Source organism: Fomitiporia mediterranea, assembly GCF_000271605.1.
Source record: "Fomitiporia mediterranea MF3/22 unplaced genomic scaffold FOMMEscaffold_10, whole genome shotgun sequence".
NCBI classification, from domain to species: Eukaryota; Fungi; Basidiomycota; class Agaricomycetes; order Hymenochaetales; family Hymenochaetaceae; genus Fomitiporia; species Fomitiporia mediterranea.
Genome location: NW_006760395.1, coordinates 175801 through 196781, shown reverse-complemented (window position 1 = coordinate 196781; position 20981 = coordinate 175801). Strand labels below are relative to the sequence as shown.

Sequence of the window (20981 nt, the reverse complement as noted above, 5' to 3'; positions counted from 1 at the left end):
TTTACTGAATACATTAAATACACTACAAAATTATTTACACAATACAGTATAAAAGTAAAAACACTACAAAGTGATAACAATACTGTCTTCCTAAGTAATGACTTTACAGTGTACATAGAAAGTCAAGGAACTATACAATGATTAACAGTACATGATACCCTACAACAAAACAGAGTTGCAGAACATATGCACAAAACAATATTTAACAGAGTACAAACGTGTCTATTAATGTCTAAATTACCTGCAAAATTATGGGTATATGCTACACAATACTAAATGTTTATTCATAATCAAACACTATGTACTACAATAAATTTTGCAATACTATATTACAAATGGTTTAACAAACAATATGCTATTAATAACATACAAGAATTCAGAGCATATTGTGTCATACAGAACGAAAATACACACAAACTAGAGCCTAGAGGTAAATACACACAATGGTTAGGCAACAATAACAAAAGTAAAGGCCATATAACATGGCACAATAATAAAATAACAGTTGAACAAAACCTGCAATTCACAGATGTACAATCATCTAGAATTGAAGGGGAGAATAATAATAATAACAATAATAATAATGGAACGAACAGAACTAACAGAATGAATAACAGAACAAACAACAGTAATAATAATACAAACAGAACAAACAGAACAAATAATAATATTAGATTGTGCTCTGGATTAGGAAATCCCCAATTGCCTTATGTAGAATTACTGCTCTTGGAATGTCTCAGATTATCAGACTTCACTATGTAGTATATAAGGTAGATACTTGCTTGATGTCTCAATAAGAGAGAGTACTTGGGGCACTCCTGCTACACTTGTTAAAAGGTTATGAGCCTTGGTGCCCATTAAATGCCTCTACACACTCACTCTCACAGAATGCCTTTGCCTCCTGCTAGACCACCAAGCCCAAGACCTCCCTCTCCCCCCAAACCCATTACAATGTTGTCTATGATGCATACCTTTGTTAATGCTATAATGAAGGACTCTGACATTACAAAGTTCTTTGAGGGAACAGAAAAGTTGGCTAGTGTGAAGGGATACAAGATATGGTGCTTGCACATACACAGTACACTTGCTGCCATGATGCTCTTAGACCATCTAGAGCACAATCCCCCTTCCTCTAATGATGCTAGCATATGTACAGGCAATGTTTTGTATCATTGTATAACAAAAACAATAACTGATACAATTTATGCAAACTTCACAACACATACAAGTGTTAGAAGTCTCATGAAGGCACTTTCTGAACAATACAATGTTCAAACAACAATGACACATGCTGTAGACATATCTATGTTGTTTACAGTAAAAGAGCATGTATCACAGTTTGATAAGACGTTAGACAACATTGAACAAATCTACAGGCAGTTGTCTGCACATAATAAAGCCCCCAATAACAATACATACATCTCAGCAATTAACCTTGCTACTCCTCATGAGTATAGATGGGTAGCAACAATGCTAGACAGGCAGATTACCCATTATAATCAACTACCAACAGTTACAGCAGCTTAGAAAGACATTCTGACACCAGCTAAGTTGATACACAAATTACAAAACACATATACTGAGTATCATTCTCAGTACTCTCAAACGAAACAAGATACTGAATGAGACAGCCTACAAACGAAAGGCAAAAGCATAGCTAAAGGCAAAACAAAGCCTTACAATAAAGTTAAATGCTACAACTGTAATAAGTATGGGCATATGTCAAAAGACTGCCAAAATCCTCCAACAAGCAAAACAACAGAAGCTCAAAAGAAAAAGCATAGACAAACAGCTACTACTTCTACTACTGCTACTACACTGTCTCAACCTGCACTTAATACAGTAGTATTCATTAGAGACAATAACAAAACAGTATTCATTAAAGATGTTAATGAAACACTAATGCTAGAGTCTGTAATAGCAGAAGCCTCAGTATCAAGTTCCAGCAGCTTACCTGTTCAATCCACTCTATCCACTGAATCCAACATATTTTCAGCATTCAAAGTACAAGAGGATAGTGTCATGCAAGTAGACAACTTCATGAACTCATTTGACAATATGAAAGAAGTCATTAAGGAGTTCAATTACAATCCAAACGTATGTATCAATACAATACATTACAATGATACCAAACTAATACATTGTATTGATATATTGGACTCTGGTGCAAATGTACACACTACTCCATACTTGTTCTGTCTTACAAACGTTCAGAACTCAACCCTAATAAACATTACAATTGCGAATAAATTGTCATTCACACTTAGCAAAAGTAGAGTAATGACATTTAATGTAAAACTATAAGACAAAGCTGATGAGCATACAAAGGTGAATACAATTTCACTACAAAACATATACTATCATCCTAATCTGAACTTCACACTCGTTAGTGAAGTGCTATTATACAAAGTAGGATATGTTTTAACAAAAACAAACAATGAATGTATTATTTATTCTCCTACTCATACAAAGATTGGTGAAATACATGTACAAAATAACTTGTATATGATAGTTTCTCATCATAATAAACAATCTATTAACACAATCACTATTGTTGATTTACATTAATGAATGGGTCATGTTAATTTCAATTACTTGTACAAACTCATACAAGAGTATCCTAAGATTATAAGTCAAAGAATAACAGACAATAAAAATGCACAGTGTACAGATTGTATCAAAGCAAACATACAATGCAATGAAATACCAAAAATACAAACAACACCTCTTACACAATCCTATAGAAATCATCTCTATATTGATATATAGGGACCTGCCCCAGTACAAGCTTACAGCAAGTATGAATATCTTTTTACTATTGTAGATGATACTACACAATGGGTAACTATGCTACCTATGCAGCATAAAAGCAATGCTTTCACTGAATATGTAAAGCATACAACAAGACTCTTTATACAGTACAGTATAAGAGTTAAAACTCTCCAAAGTGATAACAATACAGTGTTCCTAAGTAAAGACTTCACTACATACATTGAAAGTCAAGGAACAATATGTAGATTAACAGTACACAATACACTGTAGCAGAATGGAGTTGTGGAACATATGCATAAGACTATCTTTAACAGCATACGTACGTGTCTGTTATCTGCAAAGTTACTTATGAAATTCTGAGTATATGTAGTACAATATCAAACGTTTATTCATAACAGAACACTGAGAGTTGCTATTAATTTTGCAACACCATATTACAAACAGTATAACAAACATTATCAAATAGATAATATATGAGAATTTGGCACATATTGTATCATACAAAACGAACGAATGCATAAACTACAACCTAAAGGCTAACACACACAATAGTTAGGTTATGATAACAACAGTAAAGGTCACTTAGTGTGCCATGATAATAAAATTACTGTCAAACACAATGTACAATTCATAGACAAACCAATGTCTAGGATTGAAGAGGAGAATAATCATAATGATGATACATCAAACAATGATGAAACTCTTCCTAATAACAATAATAAAGATAAAGAACCTGTCATACAATGCTCTACACAAGAGTAAAGACTGGTTAAACAAACTATAGGTTTAAATTATAAAGACAATATAAACCTAGCTATGTATCTAACAGAATTTAACAAATTCCTCAACAAAGTCTATAATGATCCATTAATGTATTATGATGCTATAACACGTATAGACAAAGAACAATGGATCAAAGCTATGAAGGATGAAATACAGTCACTTCAACAATGAAACACATAGATATATGCTATCCCCCCTATGAATACAAATGTAATTGGAACGAAATTTGTCTATAAAATCAAAAGATTGGCTAACAGCCAAATAGACAAATACAAAGCACAATTTGTAGTGTAAGGATACACTCAAAAGAATGGAAAAGACTTCTATTCTGACAACTTATTTGCCCCAGTAACAAAACTATCAACAGTACAATTATTGTTATCTTGGGCAGCATCTAAGAACTATGAAATACATTAGATAGATGTAAAATCTGCATATCTTTACAGAGAATTAAATGAGGACAAACTCATTTATGTGAAACCACTGCTAGGCAGGCTACTTACAGATATTAAACCTGGACAGGTGTTACACTTAAATAAAGCATTATACAGATTGAAACAAGCAGGTAGACAATGGTACAAGAAGATTACCAAACTACTGCTTAAGATCAGATTAGAACAAGCTAATTACAATCATACTGTATTTTACAAGAAACAAAATAATAAAACAATTCTTGTAACATTTATGCATGTCAACAATATTACAATTATTGGTGAAACTATTGCTATAATAACAGTATTTAAATATGCATTAAGACAACACATTGTATTTACTGACAGTAACAAAATACATTGGTTACTTGGTATTGAAATAAGCTAAGATAGACCTCAACGAACAATTAGCTTATGGCAAAAGCATTATATTGAAAGTATAATCAAGCATTACCACTTTGAAAACAAAAAGGCACTACAAACGCCTATTACTCCTGGAATAGATCTATCTAACAATACAAACAATATGTACAATACAAACGAAAGTAATAATGAAACAACACCATACATGAATATGGTAGGATCATTAAGATATGTTGCAGACTGCACACAGCCAGACATATCCTATATTACTGGGCAATTAGCACACTACTTACAAAAGCCCTAAACACATCACTACAAAGTAGTGAAGCATTGCTTTGTGTATTTAAAATATACAACAAATTGTTGGCTTCAACTTGGAAGCACAAACACCTTAAAACTACAAGGCTATTGTGATGCAGACAGACAAATGATGGAAGGACATAAAGTAATAAACAGTTACATTAATGGATCATTATATACTTTGTTAAGTAGTTTGTTAAATTCTGTTAGATATATTGCTAGATTTATTTCATCATTGTAGTTTAATCCTTTAGCATGTTTTGTTACTTGTTGTTCATGAGTTGATCATTGTAACTTGTTATTGTTATCATTATTATTTGTTCTGTTTGTTCTGTTATTATTGTTATTATTATTTTTTAACAAGTGTAGCAGGAGTGCCCCAAGTACTCTCTCTTATTGAGACATCAAGCAAGTATCTACCTTATATACTACATAGTGAAGTCCAATAATCCGAGACATTCCAAGAGCAGTAATTCTACATAAGGCAATTAGGGATTTCCTAATCCAGAGCACAATCTAATACTCCCCTTCAAGCATTAATTAAGAACTAAGACTGTATGTCTAATAGTTTGTTTAGATGCTTGATCTGCAGGATGTGGAGAGCCTTTGTAAGGATGTCTGCTAATTGGTTCTGTGATTGAACATAGCATACATCAATGTATTTGTTTTGAATGTAACATTGTACAAAGTCTTTTTGTAAATCAAGATGTTTAGTGTAAGCATTGTATGTTATTTTGTCAGACTTTACAGTCTTTATTACACCTTGATTATTGCAATAAATTGTAATGGGTACTGATTCAGTCTGCAGTACTTCTTCAGCAAATTGTTTGAGCCAAATGGCTTCTTGAGTAGCATATGCTAGTGCTTGCAACTCTGCTTTGTAAACAGATAGTAGTACCAGGTTTTGCTGTTTGCTTGACCAAGATATGGTCAATTTAGCTAATTGAAAGACATATTACAACACTATAACAAATAACAATAAAGCACAATGGATCAAAGCTATGAACAAAGAAATAATAGCATTACAATTACACAATACATAGGAATACACATACCCACCAACAGACACAAATATAATTGGAACAAGATTTGTCTACAAATTAAAACAACTAGCTAACAGCAATATAGACAAATACAAAGCACAACTAGTAGTACAGGGTTATGCTCAAAAGGATGGAATAGACTTCTATTCAGACAACCTATTTGCTCCAGTTACAAAATTAACTACAGTACAATTATTATTAAGCTGGGCAGTGTCTAAAGACTATGAAATACATCAAATAGATGTAAAATCTGTATATCTTTACAGAGAATTAAACAAAGACAAACATATCTATGTGAGACCTCTACCAGGCAAATTACTAAACAATATCAAACCTGGTCAAGTGCTAAAATTAAATAAAGCACTATATGGACTAAAACAAGTAGGACAATGATGGTATAAGAAAATTACAGATATACTGCACAAAATAGGATTGCAACAAGCAAACTATGACAATACTGTATTCTATAAGAAAAGGCATAACAAAACAATATTAATAACATTCATGCATGTCAACAATATCACTATTATTGGTGAAAACATTACTATAGTGAATGCATTCAAAGAAGTGTTAAAACAATATGTTACATTTACAGACAGAAACAAAATACACTAGCTTCTAGGAATAGAAATCCAAAGAAATAGACAACAGAGAACAATCTGCTTACAGTAAAGACACTATATTTAGAGCATAATACAATGCTTTAAGCTCAAGAACAAAAAACTGCTACAAACTCTTATGATGCCTGGGACATACTTAACAAGTATGAATAATACAATTGACAATGAACGATTTATGCAAACAATACTGTACATGAATATGGTAGGATCATTACACTATGTAGCAGATTGTACTCAGCCAGACATTGCATACATTACAGGCCAATTAGCATACTATCTACAACAACCAAATATGAGCCACTACAAAGTAGCAAAACATTGCTTCTAGTACCTAAAAGGAACTACAAACTACTGGCTTCATCTTGGAGGCACAAATACATTGACCATATGAGAGTACTGTGATGCTGATGGACAAATGACAGAAGGACACTAATCAATTAACAGATACATATTCCAGCTGGGAAAGTAAACAATATCTTGGTCAAGCAAACAACAGAACCTGGTACCACTATTGACTTATGAAGCAGAGTTGTAAGTACTGGTGTATGTGACTCAAGAGGCCATTTGGCTCAAACAACTTGCTGAGGAAGTACTACAGACAGAATCAGTACCCATTACAGTCTATTGTGACAATCAGGGAGCAATACAAACTGTCAAATCTGAGGAGATCACTTTCAACACTCAAACAAAACACCTTGATTTGTAAAAGGACTTTGTCTGCTGTTACATTCAGAACAACTATGTCAACATACATTATGTTCAAACACAGAACCAACTTGCAGACATCCTTACAAAAGCACTTTACATCCCTCAAATCAAGCACCTAATAGAACTTATAAGTCTTCAATGTTAACAACAGAATATTAGGGCTTGAAGGGGAGTATTCAACACACTGTGTTTTACATCTCATTTACTAGTATAGCACAATGTATCTAGTATATAAGGGTGCACATATATGCACATATATCTAAGTGCTATTCCAAACTCCCTGTCTTAACACTCTCTCTACCTGTTCTGCAAGTTCCAACTATGTTCCAGTGCTTGCATTCTGTATTTCTGTTGTGTAGGATAGTTGTAGCCTGGGTCCCCTTGCTGAGCCTTCGGGTCCCCTCTATACTGTCACTGACATATACAATACTTACATTATACTTTACAAAGTCTACAATACATTATAAGCAATGTGACTTTTTCCTGATAGAGTCACAGGAGTGAATAGAAATAAGCTAGCAGCTTTCAAGAGGAGGAAATTTTGTACAGAGAGAGACAGGGGCCTAGGAGGAGTTGGTAGGATAGTTGGAGCGTGCCAGCGTGACAAGAGTCACAGTCTGTTCAAAGGAGCGCTTTTTGTGACATTTCCCTCATTTTTTCTTGCCTCTCTATTAATTTTTTGGGGCACTCTATGCCTGTATAATTTTTACATAGCATACTAATCATAGTCTAGAATGTATATAATAGAAAAAAAACAAGAAAATTTTTGTATAAAAAATTATGCAGAGGGTTCAAAAGGTTGTGTTTAAAGGACCAGTGAATGCCTGTATGTCATCGTCACATTCAAGAAACCACGACGGTCGTTGCTTCTACTCGTAGAAGTTTGACAGTTCTGACTACTGTATCACCTTAGATTTGCAGATCTTTAAATTCTTGTGAGGCAGATTTTTTACAATATGATATATGCAACTGCTAGTACTAGTTGCCTAATCAGCTAGAAGCGCAGAATGTTGATGCAATTTACAAGCCGAAGCTACGTCAGAGTCTGACAAGGCAATATACCTACATGTAGGGTCTATAATCAAATATAATGACCTGTATTCGCCACAATATGCAAAAAAGTGTCTTAGTAGAAATAAATTCCAATACATTTTCATGCTTGCTTTGGTGATGCGAATTCGTCAATTTGACCAACTTTATTTGCATGTGCTGTTCTTGCAACTGATAACTAATCTTGTAATCTCCTTGACCAGTAACATGTATTACTTATTCGCCTTTCCATGCCTCCAAAGGTAAGCAATTGCCCTCAACAGAAGCCATGCCAGCAGATGGGTAACGGTCACCTCGGATGTCAGCAGCCTCGCTTAGCGCGCGTATTGTGCCGACATCTTCTGCAGAAAGTTGTATCTCAGCGCCGCGTGCATTCTCTTCGATGCGCTCAGCAGAGCGACACCCGGGGATTGGGATATCTACACACTATGTTTCAGTGTGATATTCTACACTGACTGGTACGGAGGTGCACTCAACAGTTTTCTGAAGTCGCAAGAATCCAGGCTAACGTAATTTGGCTCGGCGTCGCATTGTACTTTTTCGCAATCGCTTGGATCTTGTCAACCAGTGTAACGTTCTTAGGGAAGTTCTCTTCAGAGAAACGAGGCAAAAGTAATCGGAAGTCATTATCATCAAAGTCTGCGCGTGAGCGGAATCTATGGATGTGCTGTCAGACCGGACATCTCAGCATTGTCTTGGAATTATGCGATACTCGCCTGCCGGAGATGAGTCCACGCCCCAAAGGGCTATAGACGACGATAGCGACACCAAGTTCCTGCGCTGCCTTTGCAAACCCGTCTTTTTCAATGTCAAGAGTGAATGGACTGAACTCTATCTGTGCTGCGACTACTTTCTCTCCGACGCCCTTAACAGCCTTCGCACGTCGCAACGTCTCGACACTGCATTCGCTCAAACCAATCCATCGAATAACTCCTTTCTCAACAGGTTCACGGAGTGCCTCAAGAACGACCTCAATCGGCACATTTGGATCAACACGATGCTGGTAGTACAGGTCGATATAATCCGTCCCAAGGCGCTGTAGTGAACGCTGAAGAGCATATTTGATGTAAGAAGGGGTTGAAACGGGCTTTCCATCACCAAATTTGCCCTCGGGGTCACGCGCACCGAACTTCGTAGCAAGGAATATTTCAGATCGACGGCCTGTCTCAGCAAACCACTTTGCGAGAGTGAGCTCAGCTTATGAATCGCTGTGTCAGGAAATATGTGTGAAACCCCTCCTATGTGAAGGACATACTAGTGCCATAGACGTCCGCACAATCCCAGAACGTCATGCCACGATCCGCAGAATACGTAAGGGCTTTATACGCAGCTGCTTCATCGGTCTTGCCGTAGAACGCACCAATGCCTTTGATCAAACATTAATGATAATAAAAGATGGGATAGCTGAAACATCCATACCCATAGTGCCAAGTCCGATGGCACTTACGTTCGGTCCGTTCGCGCCAAGGCGACGAGTCAGTAGTTTCTTCACAGTAGCCATAGTGAATAGTCAAACGACTGTTAAGACTAGAATACCCGCCGAAGACGAGCGGGGTCCTGAAAGCCTCCTTATATATAACGAATTCCTAGCACCGTTTCGAAGTAGATTTGCCGAGCCAACTCTCGAACTCTAGTTACTCCACAACTACCACAGTTTCGCACTCCAAGAAAAATTCTTATCTTATTCACGTGGTGGTCACTGGTCAGGTCTAATCCTAACTAAATCTTCCGGTTCAAAAAACTGTTCAATGAGAAAATCTGCTGAGTGGGCATACGATTGATCAGCTGCGCTGACGTCTTCGGCATGGGTCTTTGGTCCAAGCGATAATTACAATACGCAGAATATTAATGATGAGATATAATGTACTGGTAACTGCTTTAGCTTAAGCCTAAGCTATGGTGCACACGTGATCATTCGATTTTGCCGTGATGAACGTGTTCGCAGATCAGACTTGGCATTGTATGATAATCACTGACCTCCACATTGGACTATAATAGGCGACTTCAATTAATTGGCAGAGACACTTGCAGAAGGGCTTCGGCAATTTAGAGTTAAGATGCCAAGAGTTATGCAAGTCTCTCAAAATTGAAGAGCTGGACTTGCAGAGATCGACATTTAATGCCCATGTCACGTTACTCATGATTTTTGTTGGGTTGTAGTCAGACATTTCTTTATTTCAAACTCCGACGCATCTGCAAGTGCCAACAAGTGGGTTCGAGCACTTGCAGAAACTTGCAGAGAGTTGCACGGATTTACATCTCTATTTGGTATATATTAAGGTACGTCCACTTTGCCGAGCCACCCCAAAATTTTCCAACTGTCCTGCAAGTGCTCCTGCCAATTAATTGAAGTCACCTAATGTCTGGTATTGTCCAGCTTCCGCCTGAGTTATGGACTCATACTTTTCTCTATCTTAGTGTAACAGACGAAGCCGCAAACTCGGACTCCTCCAATTGGGCAAAGGTTGCGACCGGCAGCGGTGTTCACAGAGACGGTCCATGTCGTCTATTATCCGAAAGCAACTCAGTAAAGCATGCCATTGGCCTTGTTTCTAGACGCTTTTACGAGCTTTCAAGGCCTCTTGCTTTGGAGTTTATTACATTGCATACCTTGGAACAGGTACGGTGTCTGGCTCGCATATTTTCAGAGAACGCTCGGATTGCCAATGTTGCGAAGCGGTGGACCAGGCGGCTCGATATTCATTTGCGGATGGTTCCAAAGTCAGAAAATTGCCCCGAACGTCGTTTGACTGAAGAGACAAAGAAGCAAGACGGAAGGAGGCCGCAAAACCTTCTTTCGGACTTGGAGTTGATTATTCGTACTTGCACCAATCTGTCCTATTTCACTTGCTGTATCGATCCAGACCTGATTGATAACGCTTTCAACATCGATGATATTCTTTTGGACGTCTGTGTTCCTCTGAGAGTGTTGCGTTGGCACTTCAAGCCTTGGACGAAAGTCGAGCTATCCTCACTGCTTCCCGCTATCCCCGAACTCCGGGTCTTGGACTTATCCATGGCCGATCGTGTGCAACTTGTGACATCAGAATTATACGAGCTCTCTCATCTTCACACCCTCATTGGACCCCCAGAAATCATATTCCCACATTTTGAGGCCATTTCACTTCCATCTATCCGCACCGTAATCTGTTCCGAAAGAGCACATCAGATAATGCTCCTTCGAGGAGTCAGGCGATTCTTCGCATTCCATGGCAACAAAATATCGAGCCTCGATTTAGTGCACACTCGCGCCTACAATTGGGAAGACATTCTACCACTTTGTCCGAACGTTACAGAGGTGATTTTGGAGGTGTTGGACACAAGGATATTGGAGGCAAGATGGTCTTGCATCAGAAGTATCGGGATAGTCGATAGCAAAGCCAACACCGAGAAGGCAGCAGATTTATTATTTTATATCTTGGGTGTCATTGATTCTCAGAGGGAAAAGGGTAATTATTTGGAATTGGAGACTATCCGTATCATGCAAGGATCCGTCGTGCAGCTCCTCCGAAAACGGCACCTGAAGGCCACCCGGATTCACGAAAGACGTTTACGCAGCTGGTCCGTTAAACTGGAGGATGACAACGGAGATTTGCTTATAGGTCTGTCCTAGTGAATCAACGGTCTTTTGCTGTATCGGATAAATGGTACGAGATCAGTAGTATTGTGGACTGCTCATTTCCCTTTCTTATTGTACTGATTGACCTAACTCAGACCAAACCAAAACCCGAAGAATCCACTGTGCATGATCGACGTATGCCGTAGTGATACCATTAATATTATTTCTACTATTCGCTTTGCATTATTCGTCGCTTTTTCACTTGCCAATGCAGACAAGTTTGAAGCGATCTATCAAGACCATCTATCTTGGTTGATTTGGCCTGGAGCTATCCAGCGTAAGTGTTTGCCGGGTCGCTCAAGAGTGGCTTGTCATATTCCTGTTTCCTGTTTTTCCACGTTATTGCTCTGTTCTACTCCATAACATTATCGGGATCTAATCACCGTTTGTTCCTTTTGAGGTTATTTAGAACCTTGCTGTGAGTTTATGACATCCGCGAGCTTCATTGTAATTTCTCCAACAGAGCTATTTGGATTGCTGGAGCATCACACTACATTACCTACAAATGAAAGCGGCGTTTGCCTAAAAAGTGCTAGTAGCATAATGTTGCTAGCATCAGAACTGATGGGCAGTCATGCGGCGGCATGGACGTTTGGTATGCAATTTTTCACTTCCGTGCTCTGTGGGTCGAGTTGATCACCCAGAAATACTCGCAATTAGAATAGCACTGGAAAGAACGCAGGATACTGCCGAGATTTGAGTGCAGTGGAAGCATGACTTTGCGACAGGCCTTTAAGTTAACGGGCCAGCATTCGTCCGTTCAACTCGGGAACATGGGACACGCTTACGTATTCGAGCTCTCCAGTGCCACAATCACACAGTTTCGTTTCAGGAATAACGCCTTTGTTCCTGTGCCAACGTCAATGGAGCACCACGGATTATTTAAATGATGTTGTCTTGAATCTTCAACATTCTCTTTCCCTGCTTGAGCAGGAGGTGCCGTAACCGACGAAATATCAATGCATGTCAGAGCTATTCATTCCTTCTGTTGACGTATCGCCTGTCATGTACATTCTTGTGGATTCGACATCCATTCATACTGTTTTGGCTCTCTTATGAAAGATAGCAAGTCGATTCTTACATTTAAATTTGTCAGCCGATCCTTCGGTTATCCCGATAACTCGCTCCTGCGCCCGCAACACCTAATCCTTGTGCATTAGGTTACATCATGAACTTTCATGCGCTGCGGCGCCTTCGAGGCGTGTTTAACAGCGCCCCTCGACACAGTTAGTAGGCGACGGTTCCGACATCATTCCCCCAAATGAATGTTGTCGGGCGCTGATAATCGGTGATGAGACCCCTAAATAGGGCACAGCTCACTTATGGCGCACATGCCGAGTCCACATAAGCGAAGTGACCGAGAATACTATCAAACTTTGACCATATTATTGCAAATTAAAGCATCGGCCATTAATGATTCTGAATCTCCCGATCGAGATGTAAACGAGCAAAGTGCTTCATGGCGATACATCGAAGGCCTGCAGATATAACTCCATTGTGCGATACTCGCGCTAAACCCTGATCGTTGCGGCCGCGTCTTCCACAGGCAGAGCATTATTTACGCGGGGCTGACATGCGTATAAAGCACCTTGCCGTCGATCTATTCATGGAAACTCTTCATTAGTAGCTCGCCTCACCACTCGCAAGGGTAGAACATTCACGATGGTCGTGGCAGTACAGTCTAAGGTCTCTACTGTAGATGTGCTCATCGTCGGTGCAGGTCCAGCCGGACTTATGGCAGCAAATGCTCTCTCCAGAGCCGGAGTGTCCGTCCGAGTCGTCGACAAGAGGTTCGAATTTCCTTGTACGATAATTGCTTTGTAGTAAACATTTCCTAGGGCTAGTAAGGTCGAAGCGGGCCAAGCCGATGGAATTCAACCAAGGACTATCGAGGTCTTTCAGGTAGGCTCTTCTTAGGATGATATGTGCTCATTGACGCAAATACCACCTCAAAGAGCTATGGGCTCGCTAACCGCCTGTTGGAGGAAGGGTGCCATATTTACTTCTCCGCATTCTATGACCCTACTCCGGAAGGCGGAATTGCGGTGAGCACTGAGCAATATACTTTAAGATGCATGTGGAAATGGACATTAATGCACACACTCTCTCTAGAGATCAGCCAGGGCTTGTAGAGATTTGAAAAATAAAGGGGAGACCGACCTCTCGGGCTCGCGTTATTCACACTCGGTAAGCAATCTTTTGGAATTATCTCGAACATGCGTCGTTCAACCGTGGCAGGTTACACTCCATCAAGGTGGGATTGAAGCTATCTTCCTTGATTCTATGCGAGAGCAAGGGGTACACGTTGAGCGTCCCGTCCAGCCTGCAGTCATGACGCTGAGTGAAGACGACGCTGAGCTCGAAAGTCCGGAAAGCCACCCTGTGAAGGTACTTGTCTCTGCGCTCCGAATGCGCACTCCAACTCACACGCTCTAGGTTGTCCTGCATAAATTAGACACCCCATCAGGCGAATCAGAAACCGAAGTCGTCCATGCAAAGTACATGCTGGGCTCCGACGGTTCGTCGTTTGTTTAAATTGTTCAAGCCAGATGATTCTGATATTTGAAGTTATCTATTAGGTGCACATTCTTGGGTGAGGAGGCAACTCGGTTTTACGATGGATGGCGAACAAACGAGTCAGTGCTTGAACATTATTCCAGGAGAAAGAAGCGTACTTATTAAAATGAAATCACATCAGATTATGTTTGGGGCGTAGTCGACAGCTTCCCTTCGACGGACTTCCCAGATATCCGAAACAGGTGTCTCATTCATTCCCTTGGTGGTTCGATGATGGTCATTCCGCGTGAAGGCGATCTCGTCCGGCTTTACACGCAACTTTCGGATGAGGACGCTCAAGAAGTGTTGAACGTCAACGGCCGCGTTGATATGACTAAATGGGGACCCGAGAAGTTGCTTGAGGTAAATCCGAACTCCACCCTACTGCCTTCGTTCCAATCCAGAAAGCCGTCATGCTGAATTCGGACTTGCAATAGATATGCAAGAAACAGCTGTATCCGTACGAGATCACCTTTCCAGAAGATAAACTAAGTTGGTGGACGTTATATATCAGTAGGTCTCATCATTTCTGTTGCGATAAACTCTAATAGCGATGTCGTGTTAGTCGGACAACGTGTGGCTTCCTCCTACACTAAGAATGAACGTATCTTCATTGCTGGAGACGCATGCCACACTCACTCTCCGAAAGCCGGTCAAGGCATGAACGCCAGCATGAACGACACACATAATCTTGGTATGTTACGAGGATCGATGTATCCCTTTGAAACATTTTTGAACAATCAACGGTTTCGTAGCATGGAAGCTTGCGTATGTCCTGCGAGGATGGGCGGATCGGGGTCTGCTCCAAACTGTAAGTATTTTCTCAATGACATTGTCGAGATAGTATACTGACCATTAACTATAGTATGAGTTTGAGCGACGGAAATATGCACAGGATCTCATTGACTTCGACAGAAAGTGGTCGAAACTCTTCTCGGGGAAACCACGAACCGAACAAAATAAAGACGGTGTTTCACATGAAGAGATGCTGAAGTGCGGTCCCCATTCAAGTTGATGAATTTCTGACGCTGACAGCATTTCAGGGCATATGAAACATTCAATGGTTTTACTTCCGGTACAGGTATTCAATATGCGCCATCTCCGATCACGAACGGTAAATTCCAAGACCTCGCTCGCAACCTGAGAATTGGGATGCGTATGCCACCGCAGATAATTGTCCGGGTTGCGGACGCAAGGACATATGAGCTCCAAGATCTTCTACCTTCGGACACGAGATTCAAGGTCCTCGTATTTGCGGGCGACCTCGGCTACGAAAGTCAGAGGATCAATGTTGACAAATTTGTGGAGGAGTCGACGGCACCGTCCGGTTTCCTGTCGCGTTTTGGCCGCAGGCGCGGGCCCGATTCCGAATGGAATGAGGTATTCGAGGTCCTAACGATACTAATCGGGGTAAAGGAGTCCGTCGACTACACCTGTGTTCCGTCTGCACTGCGGCCGCATTGGTCTAAGTGAGTGACTGCCCCATTGTCCGATAGGTATGGAACTGACCCTGCTTCCCTATTCTACAATAGGGTTTTCGTAGACGACAAGGTTATTGGTAGCGCAGAGGGAGGTAAAGCGTACAGATCATTTGGAATCTTGCCCGAGGGTGCTGTCGTTATTGTCCGACCCGATGGATACGTTGGAATGATAGGACCCTTGGAAGATGCTGATCAATTGAGCCAATACTTCGCAGGATTTATGAAACCCGGTTTGTCCACGTAAATATCCATAGAGCTTCGTGATCCTGCCCCTCCTGTGTTTGCGCTGCTGCTGTCTCTGGTCCGTTCTGTGATACTCGCAATTTTATTCTCTGGTGAATTACGAACTAAAATGTATAATCTATTTTTGTCAGTGTGCCCTTCAGACCCATTTTTCCAGTAAATTTTAGACTGTTGTTTCCCGAAGCGGCCCTCACGAAGTCGAGAATAGCGTAAGGCAGTGGGCTTTTTTTTCTTCACTTCACGATTATTTCAGCAATTAATACCACGTGATGAGCAGTGATTATATAATCTAATTTCATCTCTAATTCTGTCTAATCAAAACGTCATCCATCCCATTTCCAATCCACCGAATACTAACTGCAGTACGCCGACGCAGAATTTTCTGCGTAAGATCAGCACAATTATATTGCAAGCCCGTCCATATCAAATGGAACAAGTTTGGTGCTACAAACGGGCGCGGAGTGCTCAGAACTAAAGAAACTCTGCTTGACCAGAAGCGTTTCCAGCAAATAACATGTGCAAAAGGTAGTTCGGATCAGCTTCTGCTATTTGAGTCGGCTTATAAGAATTTTGACCCGAAACAGCGCGGTAGCCACCTCGTGGATGGCTTCGCTGGCGTACAAAATATGACGATAGATGTTGCTGTTCCTTCCGTGTTATCCCAACAATAAATACCAGGACGCGGTTGAATGGTCGTCATCGCCTTTTTCGAACCAAATCTCCCTCGGTCCAGCCGAGAATCCTACCTTTTTCGGGAAATCTCAATCCATGAAGTGTTCATATGACGACTCTTCTCGAAGGAACGGGCCAGTTTACTTACTGAACGACGGGCAGCCCGGAATAGTTCTGCCGGATGGCTGAAGCCAACTGTTGTATCACGAGTACCACCAAATCATTGAGTCCGGTCTAGTACTTGAGCAATATGGCCCGTTTTCTCTGCCACCGAAATTCGCGGAAGGCCGTTTCGCAAGAGTATATAAATCGAACATGATGGCCTTCTGCTGGCATTGCTTGAGTCATAATGCGCCTCGTACGATTTGTGCTACCTCTGCTCTCGTTCGTCAGCTTCTCGTTGGCCGCTCTGACTCTCAATGGAGCAGACTTTTCATCTCTTTCTTTGTTAGAATCGCAAGGGATCTCGTACACTGACGGTGGCTCAAAACGACCTTTCGAAACAATCCTTTCTGACCACGGCTTCAAATTGGCACGCATCCGCATATGGACGGCGGGCACGTACACTCAGGACTACGGAATCGCATTAGCGAAACGAGCTAAGGCTGCCGGAATGAAGATTCTCGTGGACTTACACTACAGTGATACTTGTATTTGATTTCCCATAGTTAACTTTGGTGCTGTCGCTGAACAGACGTCTCCAGGGGCAGATCCAGGGCATCAAGCCATTCCCTCATCATGGCCTCAGGATCTTGACGGTCTCAATACTCAGATTTGGACGTCAGTCATTCGTTGATCTGGATTGCTTTTTATTGCATTCATCTTCCGTATGTAGATATACCAAGGACCTTGTGACCGCATTCTCAAACGCGGGCGTGCCGATCGATTATATTCAAGTTGGCAACGAGATTAACGACGGATTACTCTGGCCCACTGGACGAATCAGTGTCAACGGCTTTCATCCGGCCTCTGAGTTGTTACATTCAGCAGTATCTGGTGTACGAGCCGCTTCTTCGACTGCAAAAACTGTCGTGCACATCGCAAATGGATGGGACAGTGGAGGAGTGGATTTCTTCTTTGGAGGGATCTTCGTCTCTGGAGCATTGTCGACAAGTGATGTTGACGTCCTTGCCTTCTCTTTTTACCCGTTCTACGACACCCGTGCAACATTGAACGCTCTGCAATCAACTCTTACATCGGTAGTGTCACAGTTCAACAAAGTGAGACGGCTGCCCCTCTTACTGTCTAAAATCATTCGCTGATTAATTATATATTCTTAAGGACATATTGATCGCCGAGACCGATTGGCCTGTTTCATGCTCATCTGTTACGCTTTCGGAGACCAGTATCCCGAAATCCGCAGCTGGACAGCAAACCTGGGTGCACGATGTTGAGAACGTCCTCACCGGACTTTCTGGAGGTCATGGTCTCGGTGTTGTGTACTGGGAGCCCGGATGGATTGGAAATGCAGGTTTGGGAAGCGCTTGTGCAGTATGTCTCCTACTTGATTTTTTTGATGAAATCCGGAACTTAGTTGCAACTACCAATAGGATGCCTTGCTTGTCGACAGCTCAGGAGCAACCCGCTCTTCGATTAATTTATTCTAGAGGTTGGTCCTACGACTGTCAGATATTTTGGAACTCGAGTAGTCGACGAATCATGAACAAAATACGGTAGTCACTTTCGATTCAAATCGATGTTCGAATGTTTTGAAGCAATTAAGTCCGCCGAAGACGAAACTTAGCTAGTGGTTGAAATTCATGCATAGGTCTTATAGCTCGTTGCCAAACCACCAAACCATCGGTTTAGTATTGTGAAACATATCACACAGTCCAAGCAGTGCTATCCACGAATGGCAAAAGTCCCATCAACCGAGCGCTCGAGACGAACAAAATCCAGAAATATCTCGATGCCTGATTGTGCCGAGTGTCGAACATGTGAAAAGGATCGAATACGGTTGGTACCGCGAGTGTTGGAGAGAATGAATGTGAGAAATAAAGGAATGAATGGAAGAACTTCCTAAATACTAAGTCATTGAACAGAACCTAACTCCTATAAACAGGCGGCGGATCATCAAGCACTTGCTGGTGCTCATGGTTTCCTGGAAGGAATGCAATTGGGTTATAAGACATGTCAGGCGGTCTTCCCAACGTTGTAGTGTGTGAGGTACCCTGGGTCGTATCACTTCGTGCTTTAAATGCTGAATTACGACGAAACGTTCTCCATCCCCGTGGAAAGGAAAAGAGTGACTGTGAGTTTGACGTTGAACTTTGAGTGAACGTCGATTGAGGGAGCGCTCCTTGGGAAAGCAACGTTGCTGAATAGGATGGATCCACCAGTACGTAGATACGCTCTGGCTCGCGCCGGTCCTCCTGGCGTTCTCGGTCTCTCGAATCAAACAACAGCTTCATGGAGGAAGTTTGAGAAAGGGCCGAAGAGGCAAACGGATTGTGTCTTCGTTCTAGGTAGGTCATAAACGGTGTTGCTTGATAAAATACCGACAAAAGGACGTTAACAAAGGATATTGGAGAATGAACGAAGATGATTGAATTACCGGCTTTTGACTCCTGTTGCGCTAGGATGCGCGCTTTTCGTCTCCGCAAGCATAAAAGAACCAGACATAAGAAAATGAGTGCGCCTACAATTCCTCCAACTACACCACCCACGGTTGAGCCGATGTTTGGATGTGAGTCGGACGAGCCTGATGGTGGAGCTATACTTGAACTATTATTCGGGATAGTCCCTGAGCCAGTTGCACCGTCGGAGCCTGGGGTCGAGATTGAATTCGGATTGGGATTTAGAGTCAGAGTAACCACAGAACTGGAATTTGACGATAGAGTGACCACAGAGCCTGGAGTGGAAGTTTGGCTTGAGGCACCGGTTCTATCAGTAGTCGAGGTTTGTGATGACGATGATCCAGAGATTGGAGATGGAGAAGGACTGGAAGCTGGAGACGTCGGAGATCCCGGAGTCCGTGATGCAGCCGGGTTAGGACTGGGACTCGCTGACACAACTGCTCCTGGTGAGAATCTGCATTCATTGTCATTCGCTTTGTGAGATTGAAAAGGTAATAAAAATTGAACACGTACACTATTTGATAATTTTCCAGAAACGAGCCTACATTGTTCGACCCAGGTCCTTCCCATTGAATGAATAAATGATGTCTTTCGCTGCCATCCAAGCCGTCTTTTGAGAACAACGCTGCCACCACTGGCGTATCATTCTCCGACATCCCACTGCTCAAATCCATTTTCATAGTGTTGGCATTGTCGAGGGTGATTGATATTGTTGCGCCATTATACAGTTTTCGTGAATACCAAGAGACAGCATGGCCAACAAAATCGAGCGAAAAGCTACCAGAGACTGAGGTGAACATATGTTCACCATTGCCTTGGTTTGTCCATCCATTACCGACGTAATTAACTCGTGAGTCAGTGGCAGAGACAACTTCGTCGGTCGACTGTGAGAGTACGAAAGTCAGAAAAGACGAGAAAAAGAGAGACAAACAGCTGAGTCGGTGGAACGGGAACGAAGCATGCATGACATGCACGCAGCCTGGAGGGTGTAGAGGTGAAAGACCAAGGAAGCGTAGATCCAGACCAAAATTCGGAAGCTCATTAAGACCACAAGGGGATGTTCATCGTCAAAGAACATTCCAACGATATGAGTTGATGCGCGCTGTGCATTGATTCAATGATTAGCCAACCTCTAGTCAAGACTAGGCTTCTTTCAGTATCTTGATCAAACGGCGAATTCTTCCTAACCAGTTCAAGACCGTACAAGCCATATTTTAGCTTAAAATTACCGTTTTGTCAAGGACATGAACACTGTGCCATGGTCGCCGCAATTCATAGTCATGGGAAAGATAGGATTATGAATCTATCACAGAACCAGATGGCGATCTTCTCATCAATTACACCCCGTTCCGACGTGCCTTGGAAATGATGGCGGCAACGGCGGAACGTAAAGTCTGGTGGGATGAATTCCTCTGGTAGGGCAGCATCTGGCCGGCCGGAAATCTCGGGAGTTAATCATGAGGAAGGGCTAAACTTGATGATGCCATAACAAAGCTTGTCAATGTCACGTCACGTCATTCTCGTCAGTGCAATGGGATCAGTGTCACTGTCACTGAGTGTCTCCGCAATTGGCATACGTCTTGCTGCTCTTGCACAGTAGACGGCCAACCCGACTTTGTTCGCGCACGGACTGTGGACGATCCGAAAGAGCGATGGAGCCGACCGCAGGCGTGCCCTGCATTATCCTCGAACTATCAGTCGATGTTTTGATCTCTTCAATGGAACCACTCCCTTTGGATGCTCTAGGTGAAGTCCTAGTCTAGT

At 41.7% G+C, this 20981-nt stretch overlaps 5 protein-coding genes across 5 annotated transcripts; 3 read left to right on the top strand and 2 right to left on the bottom strand.

Annotated features, from left to right (window-relative positions):
- Nucleotides 1-8204: 8204 nt before the first annotated feature.
- FOMMEDRAFT_112239 (Aldo/keto reductase) lies at nt 8205-9609 on the bottom strand. Its single transcript, XM_007269704.1, has 5 exons — nt 9490-9609; nt 9326-9436; nt 8787-9267; nt 8548-8726; nt 8205-8489 (listed from the first exon to the last, which is right to left on the bottom strand). The coding sequence occupies exons 1-5, from the start codon at nt 9569-9571 to the stop codon at nt 8287-8289; spliced, it is 1056 nt and encodes a 351-aa protein (XP_007269766.1). The 5' UTR covers nt 9572-9609; the 3' UTR covers nt 8205-8286.
- An 820-nt stretch (nt 9610-10429) lies between these two features.
- Nucleotides 10430-13179, top strand: FOMMEDRAFT_159519 (uncharacterized protein; the record flags this gene model as incomplete). The annotated part of the gene is made up of 3 exons (XM_007269703.1): nt 10430-11672; nt 12850-12915; nt 12998-13179. 3 exons carry the CDS (start codon nt 10430-10432, stop codon nt 13177-13179), a joined length of 1491 nt encoding a protein of 496 aa, XP_007269765.1.
- A 67-nt stretch (nt 13180-13246) lies between these two features.
- FOMMEDRAFT_22425 (uncharacterized protein) lies at nt 13247-16155 on the top strand. The gene is made up of 15 exons (XM_007269677.1): nt 13247-13289; nt 13351-13479; nt 13528-13591; nt 13645-13734; nt 13802-13876; nt 13928-14077; nt 14126-14207; nt 14269-14325; nt 14388-14608; nt 14683-14758; nt 14811-14939; nt 15001-15056; nt 15111-15238; nt 15289-15714; nt 15778-16155. The coding sequence occupies exons 2-15, from the start codon at nt 13352-13354 to the stop codon at nt 15968-15970; spliced, it is 1875 nt and encodes a 624-aa protein (XP_007269739.1). The 5' UTR covers nt 13247-13289; nt 13351; the 3' UTR covers nt 15971-16155.
- An 835-nt stretch (nt 16156-16990) lies between these two features.
- Nucleotides 16991-18248, top strand: FOMMEDRAFT_92092 (arabinogalactan endo-1,4-beta-galactosidase; the record flags this gene model as incomplete). Its single annotated transcript, XM_007269692.1, has 5 exons — nt 16991-17291; nt 17346-17421; nt 17477-17861; nt 17923-18132; nt 18192-18248. The coding sequence occupies 5 exons, from the start codon at nt 16991-16993 to the stop codon at nt 18246-18248; spliced, it is 1029 nt and encodes a 342-aa protein (XP_007269754.1).
- A 438-nt stretch (nt 18249-18686) lies between these two features.
- FOMMEDRAFT_159516 (uncharacterized protein) lies at nt 18687-20295 on the bottom strand (the record flags this gene model as incomplete). The annotated part of the gene is made up of 3 exons (XM_007269702.1): nt 18687-19671; nt 19731-20101; nt 20149-20295. 3 exons carry the CDS (start codon nt 20293-20295, stop codon nt 18687-18689), a joined length of 1503 nt encoding a protein of 500 aa, XP_007269764.1.
- Nucleotides 20296-20981: the final 686 nt, after the last annotated feature.